Raw genomic sequence first — 18,407 nt, 5'->3', positions numbered from 1 at the left:
TTATCTTGTTCCTTCATCTGGTACATAGCCCTCTGCCTTTTCATCTTGTCTGTCTTTCTGTGAATGTGGTTTTTGTTCCACAGGCTGCAGGACTGTAGTTCTTCTTGCTTCTCTCAATATTTCTCTTAAGAGCAGCTTTTCCAAACAAACTGATCATGGGTTTTACTTTCAGAATTAAGTGTAAAAATAAAAACCAAAATAAAATAACCTTCAGCATGTTGTTTGCCACAAGCTGAGATGAAAGTAGTTTCAAGCTTTGTGCTCCTGCTTCTCCCCTTTACTTCTCAGGCAAAGGAGTGACTCTGTGGCAGGCATCCCAGTGCTTTAGTCATGGTGGGTAAGATCCTCAAGGGTCCCAAGGCATGATGGATGTGGGGGGGAGGCTGAAGGGCATTCACTGGGGTGAGCGCAGTGAGAGTAGGATGTGTGCCAGGGCCAGATGACCCCATGTCAAATCCCAGGTGAGGACCCAGGAGCTCTGTAACCTTGGGCAACTTGCTTGAACCCTGTCTGCCTCAACTTCCTGTGTGTGAAACTGGGAAAATAATACAAATCACAGGGTTATTCTGAGAATTAAATGAGTTTATGTATGAAGAGTGGTTAGCACTGTGCCTAACTAGAAGTAAATACTCCACAGATGGTATGGTGTAATTACTTTCATACTTTTCACCACTCTAGAATTAAAATTACAGATAAAGGGGACACAATTTATACAAAGATGAGATTGTAAAAATCTAGTTATTGTTTGTTTTAATTATATATAGGTCAAGCTACACAGAAAATCACTTAAGGAGACTATTTTCAGAAAAAGAAAAATAATACATGCATTCTATTGGGAGAAAGAAGGGAGCCTACTTTAGACTATAACCGAGAAGGTGTATTTTTAATTAAATATTTAGTCTTGACTGCTACCGCAATTTTAAATCTAGAGAAAAAGTGGAAATTATCAGGCATTGTTGTCACTGTTATTGTTATTCATAAATGAAACATACCTGGAAACTAACAGACAAGGTTTGCATCAATTAAGGAATAAAAATCTTATCTTAAATATTAAGACAAAATTCAGTTTCATAAAAGAAATAGCTAACTTGGGGTCTTGTTATATAAGGACAGAAAACTAGGGTGCATTATATCCAGACACTCTCTTTTATGATCACTAATGTGTTCTGTGCCCCTGGGGTTTGTTTACACAGGATACTCCAGAGTGAAGTATAGGTGCAGTAATCTCACCTAGAGGTAGACAAAGAAGCTCCCCTCCCTGCCAGTTTAGTTTAACACCTTCAGATCAGCTCTTGAAAGTGCTGTCTTCAAAAATCCTCCAGTGTTTTGGAAAATCCTAGCAACACTATGGCGATGCCTCAGATTTCAAATCAATCAAAGGCATTCCTTCCTGAGATAGCTTTCAAGCAATTCCATTGAGAGCCAAAGGCCCACAAATATGCTAACCAATCATGTAACTGGACAGCTTTCTCCCTGAGGAATTCTAAAAACTAGCAGCGAGTGCCTGCAAGTCAGGGAAAAGGTGATCTGTCTGTGTGCCAGTGCTAATGTCTGGACTCCACCTCTTAAGGTTGCAGGAAACCAGAGTGCTGCTCGGTCCTTGCCGATAAGTATAGTCACTTCTGGATTATTAAGGAGACTAGTGATCTGACATGTAATATATGTAATCCCACTTGTGCTACCCTCTGCTATCTACTTTTGTGTCATCAGCACCACCTCTCTCTGAGAGAAAACAGAAAAGGATGGAAGATGATTAACAGCATGGGTAAAAAGCATGACAGAAAAATACAGCTACATTAAGCTAAATTAAGACAGCTAAAACTAATACCTGATTACATGTGGTGCATTTGGCCATAAAATCCTAAACCTCTATTACCACATCCAAGTCAAAGTAGAGTATTTAGGTCAAAACTTTCACTTATCAAGAACATATACATGCAAAGAATAGTTTTCCTGATGAGGAATCTGCAACTGGTTAACTCAGTCCTGGTATTACAGTTTATCAAACTTCTTCCTAGTCCCCAAAGAAGTCCCTTCTAAATGCCCAAATTCTAGTGCCTCTACCTTACGAAAACCTAGAGTGTAATTCTCCAGATCACAGGTGGATGGAGAACTACAACCACAGAAACACATACACTGAAACCCAGATTTACAGGCATATTCTAATGAAACTATATTAACGAAGCATTAAGAAAGAAATAGACGAACAGCGTCTCTCTTCCCCACTCCACTAAGGGCAACTGTTTTTTAACCTCTGTATTTCAGCTTGTCACATCATGCTATATCTTGGAATAGGACTCTTTCCGATTTAGATAATTACAACCCTCTGTCTGTTTTCAATTTTAGAAGCATTTGACAAGGCATGGCAATACAAATACCCTTTGATTTTAACTTTTCCTATTTTCCTTTCCACCAATGGCAAACAGATTTAAATTCTAAGATTGGAAAAAGTAGATGGGGCTGGGGGGCTGTGGCATTAAAAAAAAAAAAGCTAGAACAAAAGGAGACTAAATGAAACATACTCATGGCCAACAAGAATACCTTTACTTCTTAATTGGTTTTTATTAAACAAATTCTACTTTGAAACCTAACATGAAAAAACTTAAAAATTAAAAATATCATAGCTCAAAAGTTTTCTATTGTTTTAGGTTGAATCATAAGAACTTACATATCACCTCTTATGTTAAGACTAAATTCAGCCAAAATATTCTTCAGAAAGTCTTTAATATAATATTCCAATAAAAGAAATTAAACTTTAAGAACATTAGTTGGTGTTCTGTTTCCAAATCTAATCCTCCAGGCATAAACTACAAAGTTAATAAAGAACAGATTAAAACCAACCAAGAACAAATTATTAATTCCGTTTTCCATTTCACTCTTCAATTCTTGTTTTAAATGCACTAGGAATCTCTGCTGCCGATGTAGTTAAAGCTGCAGCAGCTCTGAAAATCAACGGATCTTATCACAAAGGGTATAGATACTTCCTAAATGAAAGCACCGTATGCCTAATTATTGAGCTAAATTTATACCCGTAGCTATCTCTGAATGAAACATATTCAGCTTTTTCGGCTCACAAAACATTTCTTTCCATGCCCTTAAGGTATTTTACATTTCATTCTTCTCCTCTGACTTCTTTCCTCCTCCCATATCTGAGTGTTTGTGTGACACCAGGCCGGGAAGCCAGAGGTAACTGGCCCCTGATGAATGGACACACTCTCCCTGGTTTTCCTAAGGACGAGCATCACTTCTGTGAGATAACAATTGAAGAGGCAAAAGAATGCTTTCTTTCCTGCCACAGGAAGCAGCAATTTTGGCAACAACAACTAAGCAGGGAGGTAACAGCAGAAAATACAACTATTGGTTAACACAGCAATACTGCAGCCCAAACTTCCTTTTCTTTCCTGGAAGTGACTTCTCAAAACCAGTTCTTACCAACAATCCCTTTTCTTAACCTATTACTCCAATCAACCCCTAGTTGCTAATAAATACTATTTACTGAATAATGCTATGTACCAGGAATCATGCAGAGAGATTCACATACATTTTCTACTTTCTTACAAGAACTCTGCAAAAGGGAATTATTAGCCCCATTTCACAGATGGAAAGGGAGGCTCAGAAGGGTTTCTACTCTGCCATCTTGTCTCACCATCTGAGTAGGTTGTAAAGAATTTTGGTGACATACTTAAATTGTTTCTCATTTTGGTTGTATTTAAGACAAACTGCCCTCCACTGTTAAATTCTGGACCATGAACCTATGGAGTAGAAAAAGGTGTCTCCACACTGAGGAGGTCTAAACTCTAGATGGAAGATAACCATGCCCATGAACTTAGCAACAAACAGGCCAAAGACACAAACAATCAATGCCACATGACTTCGGAGAAGGGAGAGATCAGTAAAGGCTGGGAACGTGAGAGAGGGCTTCAAGGAGGCATAGATGTTTGAGCAAATGAGAAGACACTCCATTTGTGAAGAATAAAGTAAGGTGTGTTATGGAGACAGTACCTATGCAAGTTTAGCTGAAGCACAGAGTCCTTCCTAATTTAAGGGATGTGACTGCAGCAAACTGAGGCAGATTTGTAGAAGACAATGAATGCCAGCCTAAGGAGTTGGGACTTCGTTCTAGAACAATGCTTCTTAAACTTTAGGCACTGGACCAGTGGTATCAGCATCACCCACAGGAATATGTTAAAAATGCAATTTCTGGGGCCCACCCAGACCTACTGAATTAGAAACTCTGGAAGCAGCAACTTGCAATCTGAGTGCTAATGTGCTCTCCAGGTGACTCTTAAGCTGGCTAAAGTTTGAATCAGTGCTCCACAGGAAACGAGGCCCACTAAAACCTGAGTTGGGCAACATGAGAGAAGTGATATTTTTGGAAGATTAATCTAATAGTGATCTGCAGAATGAACTGGAAAAGGGACCATGTGCAAATTCATGAAATTCACAGAGCCTCTACCATGCAATTATTTATATGAGACAACACTTTTCAAGAGATATAATATTAAACTGGGAAACAGAAGACTAAGGTTCTTTCTCAAAATATTACACCTTCTCACAGAGAAAATTTTTATTAAATTCTAATTTCTCTAGTGGAAATAACACCTAACCTATGACTTTTCATTTCACTGTGGTATTGTAAGCACTATTTATAAAAACACCACGGTCTCCCAAAAATGTTTGCTGGGATAGGAAAAAAAAACCAAACAAACAACCCACACTAACTTTAATTAGGGTGTACCATGTACAAAACTGAAATGTAAGAAAAATGACAACTCTTATTAAATATAGTCCACAACTCTAGATAATAATGAACAGAAATGAATGAGGACTCTACCTAATTTAAAAATCACAGAACTGAAAAACAAAATGCTGACTGTAAATATAAAGCAGACTACTTTTAAGCAAAACAGGACTTTTTATATTCAAGTAAGTGTCGACCTTCAAAAGAATCTCACAAGTACCCACATTTATTTCAGTGATGTTACATCTGCTCAAAAGATTTTTTTTTATGAACCACCTTCACAGCCAGTTTACAAGTCATGTAAGAAAATAAATACAGCTTTTCACTTTATAAATCATTCTAAAAACAACTTTAAAACTAGAAAAGCTGTCTCCTACATTGATGAATCTCTTTATTCACTAGATCTGGTTCTGAATGACTTTTGACTGTTATAACAAAAAATCAAGTCTCCCCTCCAAGACAATGGCCTGTAGCCCACGAGGACAGGTAGCAGGGGTTCCAAAGACGAGTGGACACCACTTTTGGAATATGTGATTATTTAAAGGGGGGAGGGTGTCACACTTAACCTAAGTAATTCCTCCTGGTACGCTTGTTTAAAAAGGTGTAGTCATTCAACTAATATTTACTGGGTGCTATTATGGGTGAGGCCCAGGGCTACGGCTCCAGTGGACGAATACAGGGGAAGCTCTTTCTCCTGATCTTAACGTGACAGTCCTGTAACAGATTCATGACTCTGAAGAACCAACATCACAGAGATTCTGTACTCTCAGAGTAAGCGAAAACAGAAGTACTTCTTACCTCTGCTGTGGTTTTATCTTATTACTGATAGAACACTTAATAAATCATAATTTTTATTCACCGTAACTGCTAAAGCAGCTTTCAACAGTAGTTAATAAATCATCTTCATTTTTATGCTCCTCCAATTAGCTGCCCACCCCACCTGCTTTTTTTTTTTTTTTTTAAGCTAAGTTCTTCGTCACACATTCTGAGTTAAGCAAGCCCTAGGAGGATTAAATAATGAAGACTAACCAAAATGCTTAATATGAGTGAACGTATACAATGTATGAAACACATGCCAATTATAAAATACGTTTTTGACTACATAAAGTTCCTTTTACACTTACCAAGAATGCCTTATAAAATTGACTCAGGCTAACTCCTGAAATCACAACTTCTAATCATGAGGCACTTCTAATCATGAGATGAAAACTTGTAGTTGACTAGATACGTTATGACAATCAACACTGCTAGTTGACTACAAAAATAACATGTCTCAGAGAACAGCATCCTAAATATTCTAAAATAACTATCATCTCAAACCACAATTTATAAAAATAATATAGTACATTTATGTCAATCATTATTCACCATGTTAATGCAGTCTCAAAGCCAAATTTAAACAGTTCTGGCATTTGGCAGACTTTTATGAACTAACCAAGGTCAGAATATAAATACATTTTGAAATGTGCAGCTCCTCACTATCTTAAAAAAGCATGACTGAAAACACGTTTATTTGGAGTTAGCCAAAAAAAAAAAAAAAAAAAAAAAAGCCTAAACTTCCTAAATAAATCATGCTTTTCTTTTATTCTAAAATAAAATACCTTAGACAAAATGCACATTTATCCTACTTAAGACACCAAAGGCCTCTAATATACAAAAGATCAGCCTGCCCCTTCAAACGTACACATGTATATTGCTTTGAAACCTTACTGACAATTTCCTTTTGGTTAATTTTTCTTCTTTAAGAATTCAGCTTTGTCAGACTTGCCATTTTCTGGCACCACTAAAAAAAAAAAAAAAAAAAAAAAAAAAACCACTTCTGAAATTCTATTTGGACCATTTCTGAGCTTCAACTATGATCTTAAAATATTAGGAAGCCATCCTGATGAATTCTAAAAAAGAAGATTCCATCCCTCCTTTCCCAGATCTTCAGAGAGGCCAACATCTTCCTCAAATATGTGATGCAAAAACCCAGCAATAACAATGAAGATGAGCTGATGGAAGCTGGTGGGCTGCGTCTTGGCTGAGGGAAAGCAGGCTGTTCCAACATGCTTGGTAGGTACTCCTATCAATAAAGGGCACTTATAATCCTAGGGGTCCAGCCCAGGGAAGAGGCAAATTTTGCTGCTGTTTTTAGTAGACAACGCTGTCCACTGCCTTTCAGGACTTTGCCCCCTTCAGGAGCCATGTGCCTGATAGATCCATCTTCTCTGACACCCTACTTCTTAGTCTCCAAGCTCTGCCTTCATCCCAATCCTGCTTCTTTAAAAGCCTCCTTGTTCTATACAATTCAGAGTAAGGAAATCCAACTAGTCACCCAACACAGGAGAAAATGCTGCTCAAAGAAAGGTAAATTAAATATACAAGATACTGTTTCATCACCCATGAAATTTATAGAGTCAAGACTAGGTTCATTACATTACAGGTGGAAGTATACATTGTTTTTGGAATGTCATCCCTCAAAATGTACTATGATCCTTTGACTTATTCATTTCCTCTACTAGGAATTTAAGGGGAAATCCTACTCATGGGGTTGGGGGCGGCAATGAAAAATGAGCTGGAATCTTAATGGACAAAGGTGTTTATCTCAGCATTTTAAAATAAAAACAAAAAACTGGAAATAATCTAAATGTTCAGGTCCAAGGGGATGGTTAAATAAACTATGATGCTTCTATTTCATATACTATGCTATCATAAAATTACACTAAAAGAAAATGAAAAAAAAAACATGTATAGATAGTGTGGTTATAACTGGGGAAAAAAATAACCTATATGTTGGGGCAGGAAGTGTTGACACTGCTTGTGACTGAGTGATTGAACTGTGAAGGATTTTTTTTTTCCTTTTTTCTACTCCTGTGTACTTTCAAAATGTTCTTTCCTAAGCAAGTGTTATTTTATAATGAAATAACACAGTGAAAGATACTTGCTTCTTTTACAAACCCATTCTTGCCCTTGTTAAGATAAATCTCAAAGTATAATAATTTCTGCTGGGCAACTTTAGTGATTTTGTTTTAATAGCAGCCTTTAAGAAGCAATACATCAACAAAAGGGAGGCACTGATGGTGAAATTTCAGGCAGCTGGGAATGAGATTTTGAGACTAGGTACACACCCCATGCTGCCTTCATCCTTCCACAGGTCTGTCCTTTTGTTCTGCGCCCCAACAGACAGACATACAGTGAGGAAACACAACCTTTTAGTAGTTGCAGCACGTATTCTTGTGAAAGAGGAACTAGAGTCAATCATGGCTCAAACATCAGCTCAGGGAAGCTGGATGTGGCCACCCCCAGCGTGGACCATGAGCCCTGGACTCCTATCTCTGGACCCTCTTGTCCCTTAGAAGAATCAAGTGCTCTTCATAGGACTTTGAAAAGACCTTTCCAGGACCTCCCTGGTGGTCCAGTGGTTAAGACTCCAAGCTTCCATTGCAGGGGGTGGTGGTGGCGGGGGGGCGGGTTCGATCCCTGGTCAGGGAACTAAGATCCCTCAAGCCACACAGCTGGGCCCAAAAAAAAAAGATCTTTCCATGAAAAAGGATTTGGCAGATATGAGGATTCCAGCAATAGCTCATGGTCTTTGGATGGCCCAAGTTCATGTCTCAACCACAATCATTCACAGACCCATGTACATCATTATTACTGCACCTTTTCTCATAAACTCCTGGCCTAGGCAAGTGTTGCAACAAAGACTGTTTTAGTGCGTAGTGCGCTGTATTATTAAGCCGCCCTTGCAGAGCTCAGCGCCCTTCACCAGGTTTTTATCCCCTCACTTCCAATCCTTCTCTCATACAAAGCACCCTTACACTAGGCACTGGAGACAGGACAATCCAATGGTAGACCCACATATATAAATACATAAAAAAGTATTTATATAATACTTAATATAAAAATAAAAAGTTAAGGGCGTCCCGGGTGGCACAGTGGTTAAGAATCCGCCTGCCAATGCAGGGGACATGGGTTCGAGCCCTGGTCCGGGAACATCCCACATGCTGCAGAGCAACTAAGCCCGTGCGCCACAGCTACTGAGCCTGCGCTCTAGAGGCCGTGAGCCACAACTACTGAGCCCAAGTGCCACAACTACTGAAGCCCATGCGCCTAGAGCCCGTGCTCCGCAACAAGAGAAGCCACCGCAATGAGAAGCCCGCTCACCGCAATGAAGAGTAGTCCCCGCTCGCCGCAACTAGAGAAAGCCCGCACACAGCAACAAAGACCCAACACAGCCAAAAATAAATAAATAAAATAAATAAATTTATAAAAAAATAAAAATAAAAAGTTAATATAAATGTTAATAATATTAACAAATCAAAGTTAATATAATACGACCTGCGTGTCACTGTATGAGAGGATGTAGAACAAGAGTGACCAGAGAGTACAGGAGCAAATGAGGGACTGGGCCTTTGATAAGCTTAAGAGCGAGGGAGACAAACTGGACTGCAGTAAAAAGGAAGTGAGGCGGCATTTCAGTTACGAAAGTCAACTAAATAACAAAGGCTACATGGGCTTTTTAATTTCATTATCTCTGTTCTGGATTATCTGAAGCTCTGCTGGGCTCTAATGTACCTAAAGCAACTGCCGGAGTATTCATGACAGGAATGAGTGCTGCAACTTTTCAATGCTCTTAAGTCTTAATCTCATTTGGTTTTCTTTCAAGTACCTAATGATCACAGAAGTCTTTATCAGGACTCTGCGTGTGGGGTGGGGGCAGGGTGGGGGGGGCGGGCAGTGCTGCTGCATTCTGCAGAGCAAAGGAACTAGCCAGGGTTGCTTTCCTTCTAGGACGGTCTCAGTGGGCTTCTTGCTGCTGGCCTGCTACTCAGGGCTGAGGAGGAGGGAGGGCCAGGCCAGCCAGCCTCCAAAGCGTATGTTCTCATTAGAGACAAGATGTCACAGGCGGAGCCGGGGCCTGAGAGCTAAGAGGCAGTTTCTAGCTCTGTAGGTAGTGCACTGGGGGAATCTCAGGAGGAAGTCACAGCTCACAGGGCCCTGTTTCTCAAATGTAAAATGAGTACCGAGGTTAAGCATCTCTGAGGTCCTTCTGGGCCTGATACCTTAATAAATCTAAGTTTAAAGCTCTCAAAAAAGGCCAAAATCTGTGAGTTACGAAGTACAGCTGATTTATGTGAATTTTGACTACCAGGTGACAGAATGAGCTCTGATTATAGAATTGATCACAATTACATAAATTTTTGCTAAATCTAAAATAATTTTCTTCTCATTTCTTAAAAACATTCATCCAAAGACAAAACAGGTTAAAATGCATTTTACTTAATCCCTCTTCTTCTCTATTTTGGGGAACAATTTCAATGCTTAAGGAGGTAACTCAAGAACTATGATCATTCTGAGAAGATGGTACTTCAGGAACAAGCACATCTGACTGTGAGAAAGAGACTAATTCTTTAACACATATTTTGAAGTACAGAAGCTGGAAAAGTATGTAATTTTAAGGATAGCAAAAGTTTTTTGGAATTTGGCAGGAATGTGAGAAAATCAAGAGTTGACAGTAGCACAGTAAAATCATAGCTGTCTGGAATGATCATCCTGAACTGGAAATGTATCCCTTTAAGCAAACCTAATTTAAACTGTTTTTGATAACTTTTTGAAACATTATTACCCACTTCCCTGATGTATTAAACAGTATCTGAAACAATGTAATCTCGGCTTGATGGCTTCAGGTAGTGATTAGCAACAGTAATAACAGCAAGCAACATTTATTATACACTCCCTGCATACCTGATACCATTCTAAGTGCTTTGTGTGGATGATCACATTTAAACTTTCCAATCCAACAAAGTGGGTACTTTTATTACCTCCATTTTACAAATGACAAAACTGAAGCTCTGACAGATTAAGCAATTTGCTTAAGGTCACAAAGCTAGTAAATGGAAGAGGCCACATTCAGACCCAAGTCATCTGACTCCCAAAACTAGCCCTTCTCACCACACCATGTTGTTACAAATGAATGGAGCAGGGGCAGGTAAAAGCATCCAGAGAATCTCCAGGACCTACTTGGGTGAAGAGAACTATGTGCTCCTATAATGAAGAGACCACAGATTGGTGTGATTTTTAAATGTATGTCTGCTTTTTTTTTTTTTAATGTAAGTATAGTTGCTGTACCATATTATGTAAGTTACAGATGTATAGTACAGTGATTAAAGGTTATACTCCATTTATTGTTATTATAAAATATTGGCTATATTCCCATGTTATACAATATCCCCTTGCAGCTTATTTTATACCTAATAGTTGTACCTCTTATTCCCCTATCCCTATACTGCCCCCCTCCGCTTTCCCTCTCCCCACTGGTAACCAATAGTTTGTTCTCTATATCTGTGAGTCTGCTTCATTTTTGTTATAGTCGCTGGTTTGTCATATTTCATGGATTCCACAGATAAGTGATACCATTAAATATATATCTACTTTTAAAAACACATACTCCTTCAGATTAGCTTTCCATTCTTCTGTTACGCATTGCACAATGTCCGAAGAGCATGTACATTTATAGTTTGAAAGAGCTCCTCGACGTTGGCCCACACCTTTTCTTTTTTTCTATTTCTCCCCCATCTCTCTTCGTAAAGAATGACCAATTGAATGATTACTAATGCCTCTGTTTCCTGCAGATATCTCTTTAAGGAGAAAAAGATGTCATCAAATTTTCCTTGGGTGGCTTTAAAAGGTAGAGGCCTTCTGAATTATGCCCCTAGTAAGTTTTTTTTTTAAATTACTATAGTTAATGTAACTTAACTAATACGAGGTCAAAGTTATAATACTGCAGGACTGTACATGTTTTGTACTCACTTGACATTAGTGTCTGCAAATAATAAATATAGGCAGTCAATTTATATACCTCTTTGGCATTTTACTTAGGAGACAAGCCGTGTCAGGATAACGAGCAACATTCATCCAGGATTGGGCTTCTATTCTCAACTCTACCACTAACTAGCAAAGTGATTTCCAGAACAATCTTTGTGTCTCAGTTGCCTCTATTGTAGCTATCTCTGAAGTGTCATTCAGATACAATATTTTATGGCTTAGAGCATATGTTTACTTCTAAAAATCAGAGAGTTATAATTTTTATGGCATATTTTTGGTAACAGAAAAAAATTTTTGCAGACTTTGTATAAAGGACCTTTAAACATATTTAGTAGTAAAGGGTGGGGGACTAGAGGTAGTTCAATTATTTAACACTAAACAAGGTACTAGACAAAGAACACTGAGGGAAAAGTCAAGACTTAGGTTCCCCAAAGAAAGAATCTCTTCCTTAAGCTACCAAACACTGGCTTCTCCTGTATCATTTCTGCCTACTTAGGGAAAAGGCATGTCATAGTATCCCTGGAGCCCACAGGGGGGCTGCTCCTATTTTGACCAACCAAAACTTACCTTTGACAAACACATACATTTTTGTGGTTCTGTAGGTTATAAAGAACTTAAAAGGCCACAGGTTCTCTACTGGGTTATGAGGTATAAGCAGGGTCCAGTGCAGTGCTGATCTACCCATGTATATTTAGCCCTCACACTAATCTGTTGGGTTTCCTCCCCTCTGACCTTGAGACACATGCTTTAAACGTTCTCTAATAAAGAATTTGTATTACCATAGCTTATTAAATAATTTAATACAAATAAGTTAACTAAGCTGAAGTCCAACAAATTCAGATCTCATCCAAAGACACTTTTTACACATGTGAAATATTAGCATAAATTTCTCAAAGTGGTTTAGATTATTAGCTCACCTAAGAGATGCAGATGCATTTACTCAAAAATGCATTTTTTTAACCTCTTTTCCACAGCCTAAACTAGGTTCTAGGTCCTATGTAGAGTTCCTTTATATGAATGTTAAGAACGTTAAGTTACCCAATATGAGGAAGACAGAATACTCCTCCCAGACAAATTACCAATAGCTTACAGAAAATTAAGTTGAGCGTAACTGATTATCCATTAACAATCTTCTGCTTTTGTATATTAATGTTCAACAGTCAGCATCTACTCTAATACATACACTGTTGAAACCTTAATTTATTTCTTTACTTGTTAAAGAGAGAAGCCTTTTACAAACTCTCCATGACCTACCTGCTCTGGGAAAGGTCCGAAAAGTGGGGAAATCTTGCATTTGCCCATGTTCAATGTCCAGTGTGTTTCAGAACAGGGTGAGCAGAACAGGCAAGGTAACCCAAGGACATCTAAGCTCCTTCAGAGTCAGGTCTTCAAATTGTGGTCTTTATTATTTTGCAAATATTATTTTCCACCCTACTACCCAGACAAATAAGTTAAGTTTCAAATTAAAAATGTTTTGTTTTAATATGTCAAGGTAGATTATTCCTATGTCTGACCTTTAATAAAATGCAAATAGCTTTAATAAAAGGGTCAATCGTCAGTAGTTAACATAAATTATAGACTCAAGAACAACCTAAGGCTAGTAGTGTAAGGCATAAAAATATATATTCACCATTAGCCATCAATATGAAAATTTTCTTTCAACTTTTTATTACATAAATAGTTCTGGAAATAAAAACTAAAGCCTGTTTGGAGAAACCTAGGGAAGATAACTGTGACCCTACAGCTAACTGGTCTGAGAGCCTTACCTGATAGGCCCAAAGCTGGCTGTCAGCCTCCCCACTCCCACCCCATGTAGACTGGTAGGGGTTCCAGTCTGAGAAGGGAGGAATCCCACTGATAATTTGATAATTAGGGCTCTAATCCTAAAGGACAGCGCAGGCTCTTTGTAGTGACCCCCCGCAAAAGCTTCCTGATTTTAAAAAAGAGTTGGGGTAGAAGGAAAAATGGACTACTTTTCTAAAAATGCCGTGGTGCTCTTCAACTTCTGTGCTTCGTTTGTCTACCAGTGTTTTTTAAAGTTAAAGACCACTTGAGCACAATTTTTAAAAGATCAACCTCGTAAGAATATGCACTATGTGTGTACTGTAAATTTCAGGGAAATCCCAGAGTTAATTTATTTACAAAGTTTTCATGGGGTGGGGGGCTGTCTTCATTTCGGCTTTAAGTTTTACATCAAATGTTTACCATCCATCAGATATCAGTACTGGGAAGCACATAGCACCTTTTTGTGACTGGTGCTAGGCAATAAATATCCTATTTGAAGTGAGAAAGTGTTTCCCCTTAGCACAAATTTGTTAAAAATTTACCACGGTACCAGTAACACAGCTGTGTTGGCAATATAAAAATAGCATTGGCTGTCTTTAAACCAAATTTACAAAATGAAAGTTTGGCTCAAATATTATAGTCCAAGCTCCCAACATGTTAGACTTGCTTATACCTTCTAAATTTTACCCATAAAACTGTTAGTACATTCAGGTGTGATAGAGAACCTAAGTATATGAAGAGAACTAGAAAATACAGGAACAATAAAAATCAAGATCAAGGCAAAGATCCGTTGGTCCATGACAAGGCATACATGGTGGTACCTGAACTGAATCTAAATGTGTAAAGTCCAGAGCCTTATTCACAGCAGGCAACCACTCTTTCCTCTCTAAAACTGAACATTTACAGTGTACTTTTAGAATAGCATGAGTAACTTTTTTTTTTTTTTTTTTGGTTTACGAAGGAACACATCTGCTTGAACTAATCTGATGAAAATCCATAATCCATTTCTTCCCGTTAGCCTTTGACTAAATACTGAAGCTAATCATGCTGGCTTCCCCACCCCCCCGGTTCTCAAGGCAACATGAAATTTTAAAGAACCCATTTAGTTCAACCACTTTATGCAAGACTGGGCAGTTTCAAAATGTCTAGGTGCGAAGATGTTAGCACCACATGGACATAGAAGGCTACATAAATTTCCTTCACGTGGTTAATTAAGACCTTCTGATCTAGAGATATAGATAACATGGATCTAATAAGGACAGATATGCATACTGTTAATATGCTATCCTGAATTGACTGCTACTGTCTTAGTGCTTCTGCTCTAAATGCACTTTTAATCACTACTGGTCAGTACCAATAGCTTTTTCACATTCATGCATCTTTAGCATTTAAAATAATTTCCTGGGACAACTGATCTGCACTAACTGGCAGCGCATAGGAATTTAGAGGCATGAAACGTGTGAATTACATTGCTTCAAACTTAAGAGAAACATAAGCAGATACAAATTTGGGGCTAAATTATCTATGGGTTTTGGTTGGCTATTTTCAAGGAGCCTGAGAGATGAAGAGGAGAGGGAGATGGTTGGTGAAAGCAGAGCCTTTTTTCCACCTTCCTGGTTTTGCAGCACTGACAGGATTCCATGGAGAAGGGAAACTGTTAGACAGAAGTTGTCACAGGGAGTAAAATCCAACCCCCCCTCCCACCGAAGTCTAGGAGGGTTCTATGCCTCAGGAAGGGTCTCAAAGCAGAAAGGCTGATGGGCTGTGGAAGGCAGCTACTTGCACAGGAGGGATGAATCAAGGCATTCTGCCTAGGGTAAACTGAAAGGCACCCAAATCCACTTTAACTTGCTCAATTACAGCTTAACCAAATTCATCTGGTCTTTATACTAAAATCAGAAATCCTACAACAACCAAGCTGCCTCCATTCTGGAGCCACTTAAGCTAAGTACCTCTTCACAACCTCAAAATTCTTTTTACTCTGAAAACTGGGGGGATCAGGAAGCTTCCTTTCCTGATTACCTGCCCAATGTCAAAACACAAAATTTATTTTCACAGAGACTCGGTGAACCTTAAAAAATGGCAAATATATTACTTCCATTCATAATGTATTTTAGAAATTGGAATCAAGATTTGAGATGAAATGCTTTTAATATGGTTCCTGTAGCTCTTGGATTGTGTAAAAAACCAGGCTGGCATAGTTTCACAGGGGAGAGTAGCTGTAAAAGGAGGCATGTCCACAGAGAGCCTGGTGACAAGAGGAAGTCCGGGCTTCAAGTCCTGACTCAATAACTAACTGGTTCTGGGGCTCTGGGCCCTTCAACTTTCATCTTTAAAATGACAGTCTTAAATGATTTGTAAGGTCCTCTTCAGCTTTAAGCTAGGCATGAACTAACCACATGTTACAAGTTCTAACTGAAAATTACAGGAAAGAAATTATGAAAGACTTATCAAAGTCCATGTTTGTCCTAGATTAAGTTTGTCATCATTGTGCTGCTGTGGAGGAAAACCTGTTGCATCACATGGAATACTCTTTTTCTGACTACACCCGAAATGCAAGAGGCGGTAGGCTGGCTTTCTACATTTTTCATTTTTTGAAAAGTAAACAACAGTGTGCCCCCTATGATAGGAAGTTCTAGAGTTTCACCTTTATAGCCTGTAAGTACACACAGGATGCCACCTGGCAGAATGGGGCCACATGACCCAACGCGGGGTGTGCTGGCTTGCTGTTAGAACATTTCTATTGTGCGTGATTGATGCTTTGCGTTTACATGCAAGCTTCATTTCAAAGCCACGTCCAAGCCTCATTAGCAGGCTGTTTGGAACCTTCACTGTCACTGTTCTCAGGGACGATTAACCATGTATCAGGCAGTGAAAGAGGAGGTTTGCACAGCACCTGCCCATGTATTTAATACCTACCTCGTGTGGCTTATGCTCACCGGAGCAATCAAGTTAAGAACAACGGGATTCAACCTCAGATCATAATTGGCCCCATCTACTTTGACACTGAAATGGAAACGAAAGAGCCTTTGACACTGCACCTGGTCTAAGTGGAAAACGATGCCTCCCCACACTGTAATGTTACCGTCATGTCCCCGTACACTGTAATGTTAAAGTCTTAAAGACTTTCAAAGGTTTGTCGTTTCTCCCAGAAAAACACCGCGGGCCCGCAGGGATTTCTAGCCGGGTGCACTCACCTCTTTGATCTTCTCCCTTTTCTCGCGGATGGCGGCGTCGGCCGGCTCCCGGTCAATCGCCCCAACGAGGGGTGCTAAGTCCACTGGGGGCAGCATCTTGAACCCCACCCTGCTACTCAGCTGGTCCTGGGCCACCTTTTCCTTCTCCATCAGGATGTCTCTTTGGATCTCCTCGGGCAGCTTCTGCAGGGTCTCCTTGGCTTCCCTCAGAGCCCGCTCGTGGTTTTCACGGATCCTGGCCAAGTTGTCCTCCAGGGCGGCCGCGGGGTCCCCGGGCGCGCCCTCCTCGCCGCGCTGGGCTCGCCCATCTGCCGCGTCCTCGGCGCGCGCCCCGGGCCCGGGCTTGCGGTCGGCGGGCGGCTGCAGGGCGGGGCTGGAGTGGAACAGGACCCCGCTGAGCAGCTTGGAAGAGTCGGGCAGGAAGAAGATCGCCCCGAAGCAGAGCGTGATGAAGGCGCTGAACACCAACAGCAGCACGAACTTCTCCGTCAGGCGGAAGGCGGCGGGGCCGGACCCCTTCCTGCCGCCGCCGAGTCCCCCACCCAGGCCGCCGCCCAGGCTGCTGCCCGCGGGACTACTGAAGAGCGGCAACAGGCCCCCCGCCGGCATCGCTCCCGCTGCCGCCTGGCTGCCCGCTGTCCAGTGGCCTTGCGCCGCGCCGCTCAGCAGCCAAACTTCGCCGCCGCCCGGCGTCAGCGGCTGCGGGGCTGGGTTCTGCGCATCCAGGCCGCCCAAACACCCCGCCTGGGCTGCAGGTATCCCTTGGGGAGACAACTCCCCTCCGAGTTTTCTCCCCGGGGCGGCTCCTTTGGCAAACAGGCGCGACAGTGCGCTCGCTGCAGCCCCTGCGGGGGAGAAAAACAGTAAAACGTAGTAACTACGATGATGGTGATAAAGTTTCCACCGGTCTCCGCCCTCCGACGGCCGCGAGAGCCGCCAGGACAGCTCCCCCTGCACGGAGTCCGGAGTCCGGCTCCCGGCACCGCCCTCGGAGCCCACACTTTGGACTTGGGGTGAAGTTTGCAGGTCTCGGGGGCAGGCTGTACCGTGCACACCTGGAGCAGAGCCACGCGCGGGCACCTCCTGGAGAGGGCAGCGCACCTCCGCGCCGCAGAGGCGCAGCGTGGGTGGGGGGCTCGTCAACTTCGCCCGCTCCTCATCCCGAAGCTCGGACTAGCTGTGTCTCCGCTTCCCAGTTGGCGGGTGCGCGTGCAGCCCGGCCGCCCCGCAGCGCTGGTCGCCGCTCAGCTGGGCTAGCGCGCCGACCTGCGGGCGAGCAGGAGCGAGCGGGGCAGCACGAAGCCCTCCGCCGCTGCTCCGCGAGCACTAACACCACTGCCGGTCTCGGGGCGGTCGGAAACGAGGGCGGTGACGCGACCCGAGAGTGATGGTGCGGCCGGGCCAATCACGCGCGGCTCAGGGTCCCGCGGGGGCGGGGCCGAAGCGGGGAGGGGGCAGCGCCGGGAGGGGAGTTTACGGGAAGCGCAGCCTCGCAGGGGCCCGGCCGGGGGCTGGGAGGTAGCGGGGCCCGGAGGCGCGAGGCGGGTGGGAGTGGCGGCGGGGAGGGCGGCCAGCCCGCTGCGGAGGCCAAGGGCGGGAGGCGGCGGGCGGGGCCCGGGGTTGGGGAGCTTATCCCGCTCCGGCCTCGGGCCCGGGTCCCAGGGGCGGTTGGTCTCGAGTTGCTGGGGGAGGCGCCTGGGCTGATGCGGGACCTCCCCGCCGCCCCCTCGGACCTGCGCCTGGCCGTGCGGGGCCCGCCCGGAGGAGGGCCAAGAAGGACAGGGTCTTGCAGAGAATTGCCAGATTGTTATGACGCGCGTCTTTTCTCCAGTTATCCTCCTTTTACCCAAGGCAGGGATTGCCCCAGTGCTCGGTAG

General features: G+C 42.1%; 1 protein-coding gene across 1 annotated transcript in view; it reads right to left on the bottom strand.

Annotated features, from left to right (window-relative positions):
• Positions 1-17,878, bottom strand: part of MAN1A1 (mannosidase alpha class 1A member 1) — a 165,217-nt gene extending 147,339 nt beyond the window's left edge. Inside the window, exons 1-2 of the mRNA XM_059941319.1 lie at positions 17,586-17,878; positions 16,531-17,375 (exon numbers count right to left, since the gene is read on the bottom strand). Coding sequence (XP_059797302.1) covers positions 16,531-17,139 — 609 coding nt within the window. The 5' untranslated portion in view covers positions 17,140-17,375; positions 17,586-17,878. The remainder of the gene's footprint in view (positions 1-16,530; positions 17,376-17,585) is intronic.
• Positions 17,879-18,407: the final 529 nt, after the last annotated feature.

The sequence above is a fragment of the Balaenoptera ricei genome, chromosome 12 (assembly GCF_028023285.1).
Source record: "Balaenoptera ricei isolate mBalRic1 chromosome 12, mBalRic1.hap2, whole genome shotgun sequence".
NCBI classification, from domain to species: Eukaryota; Metazoa; Chordata; class Mammalia; order Artiodactyla; family Balaenopteridae; genus Balaenoptera; species Balaenoptera ricei.
The sequence above is the reverse complement of the archived record's forward strand: the minus strand, read 5'-3'. Positions and strand labels throughout refer to the sequence as shown.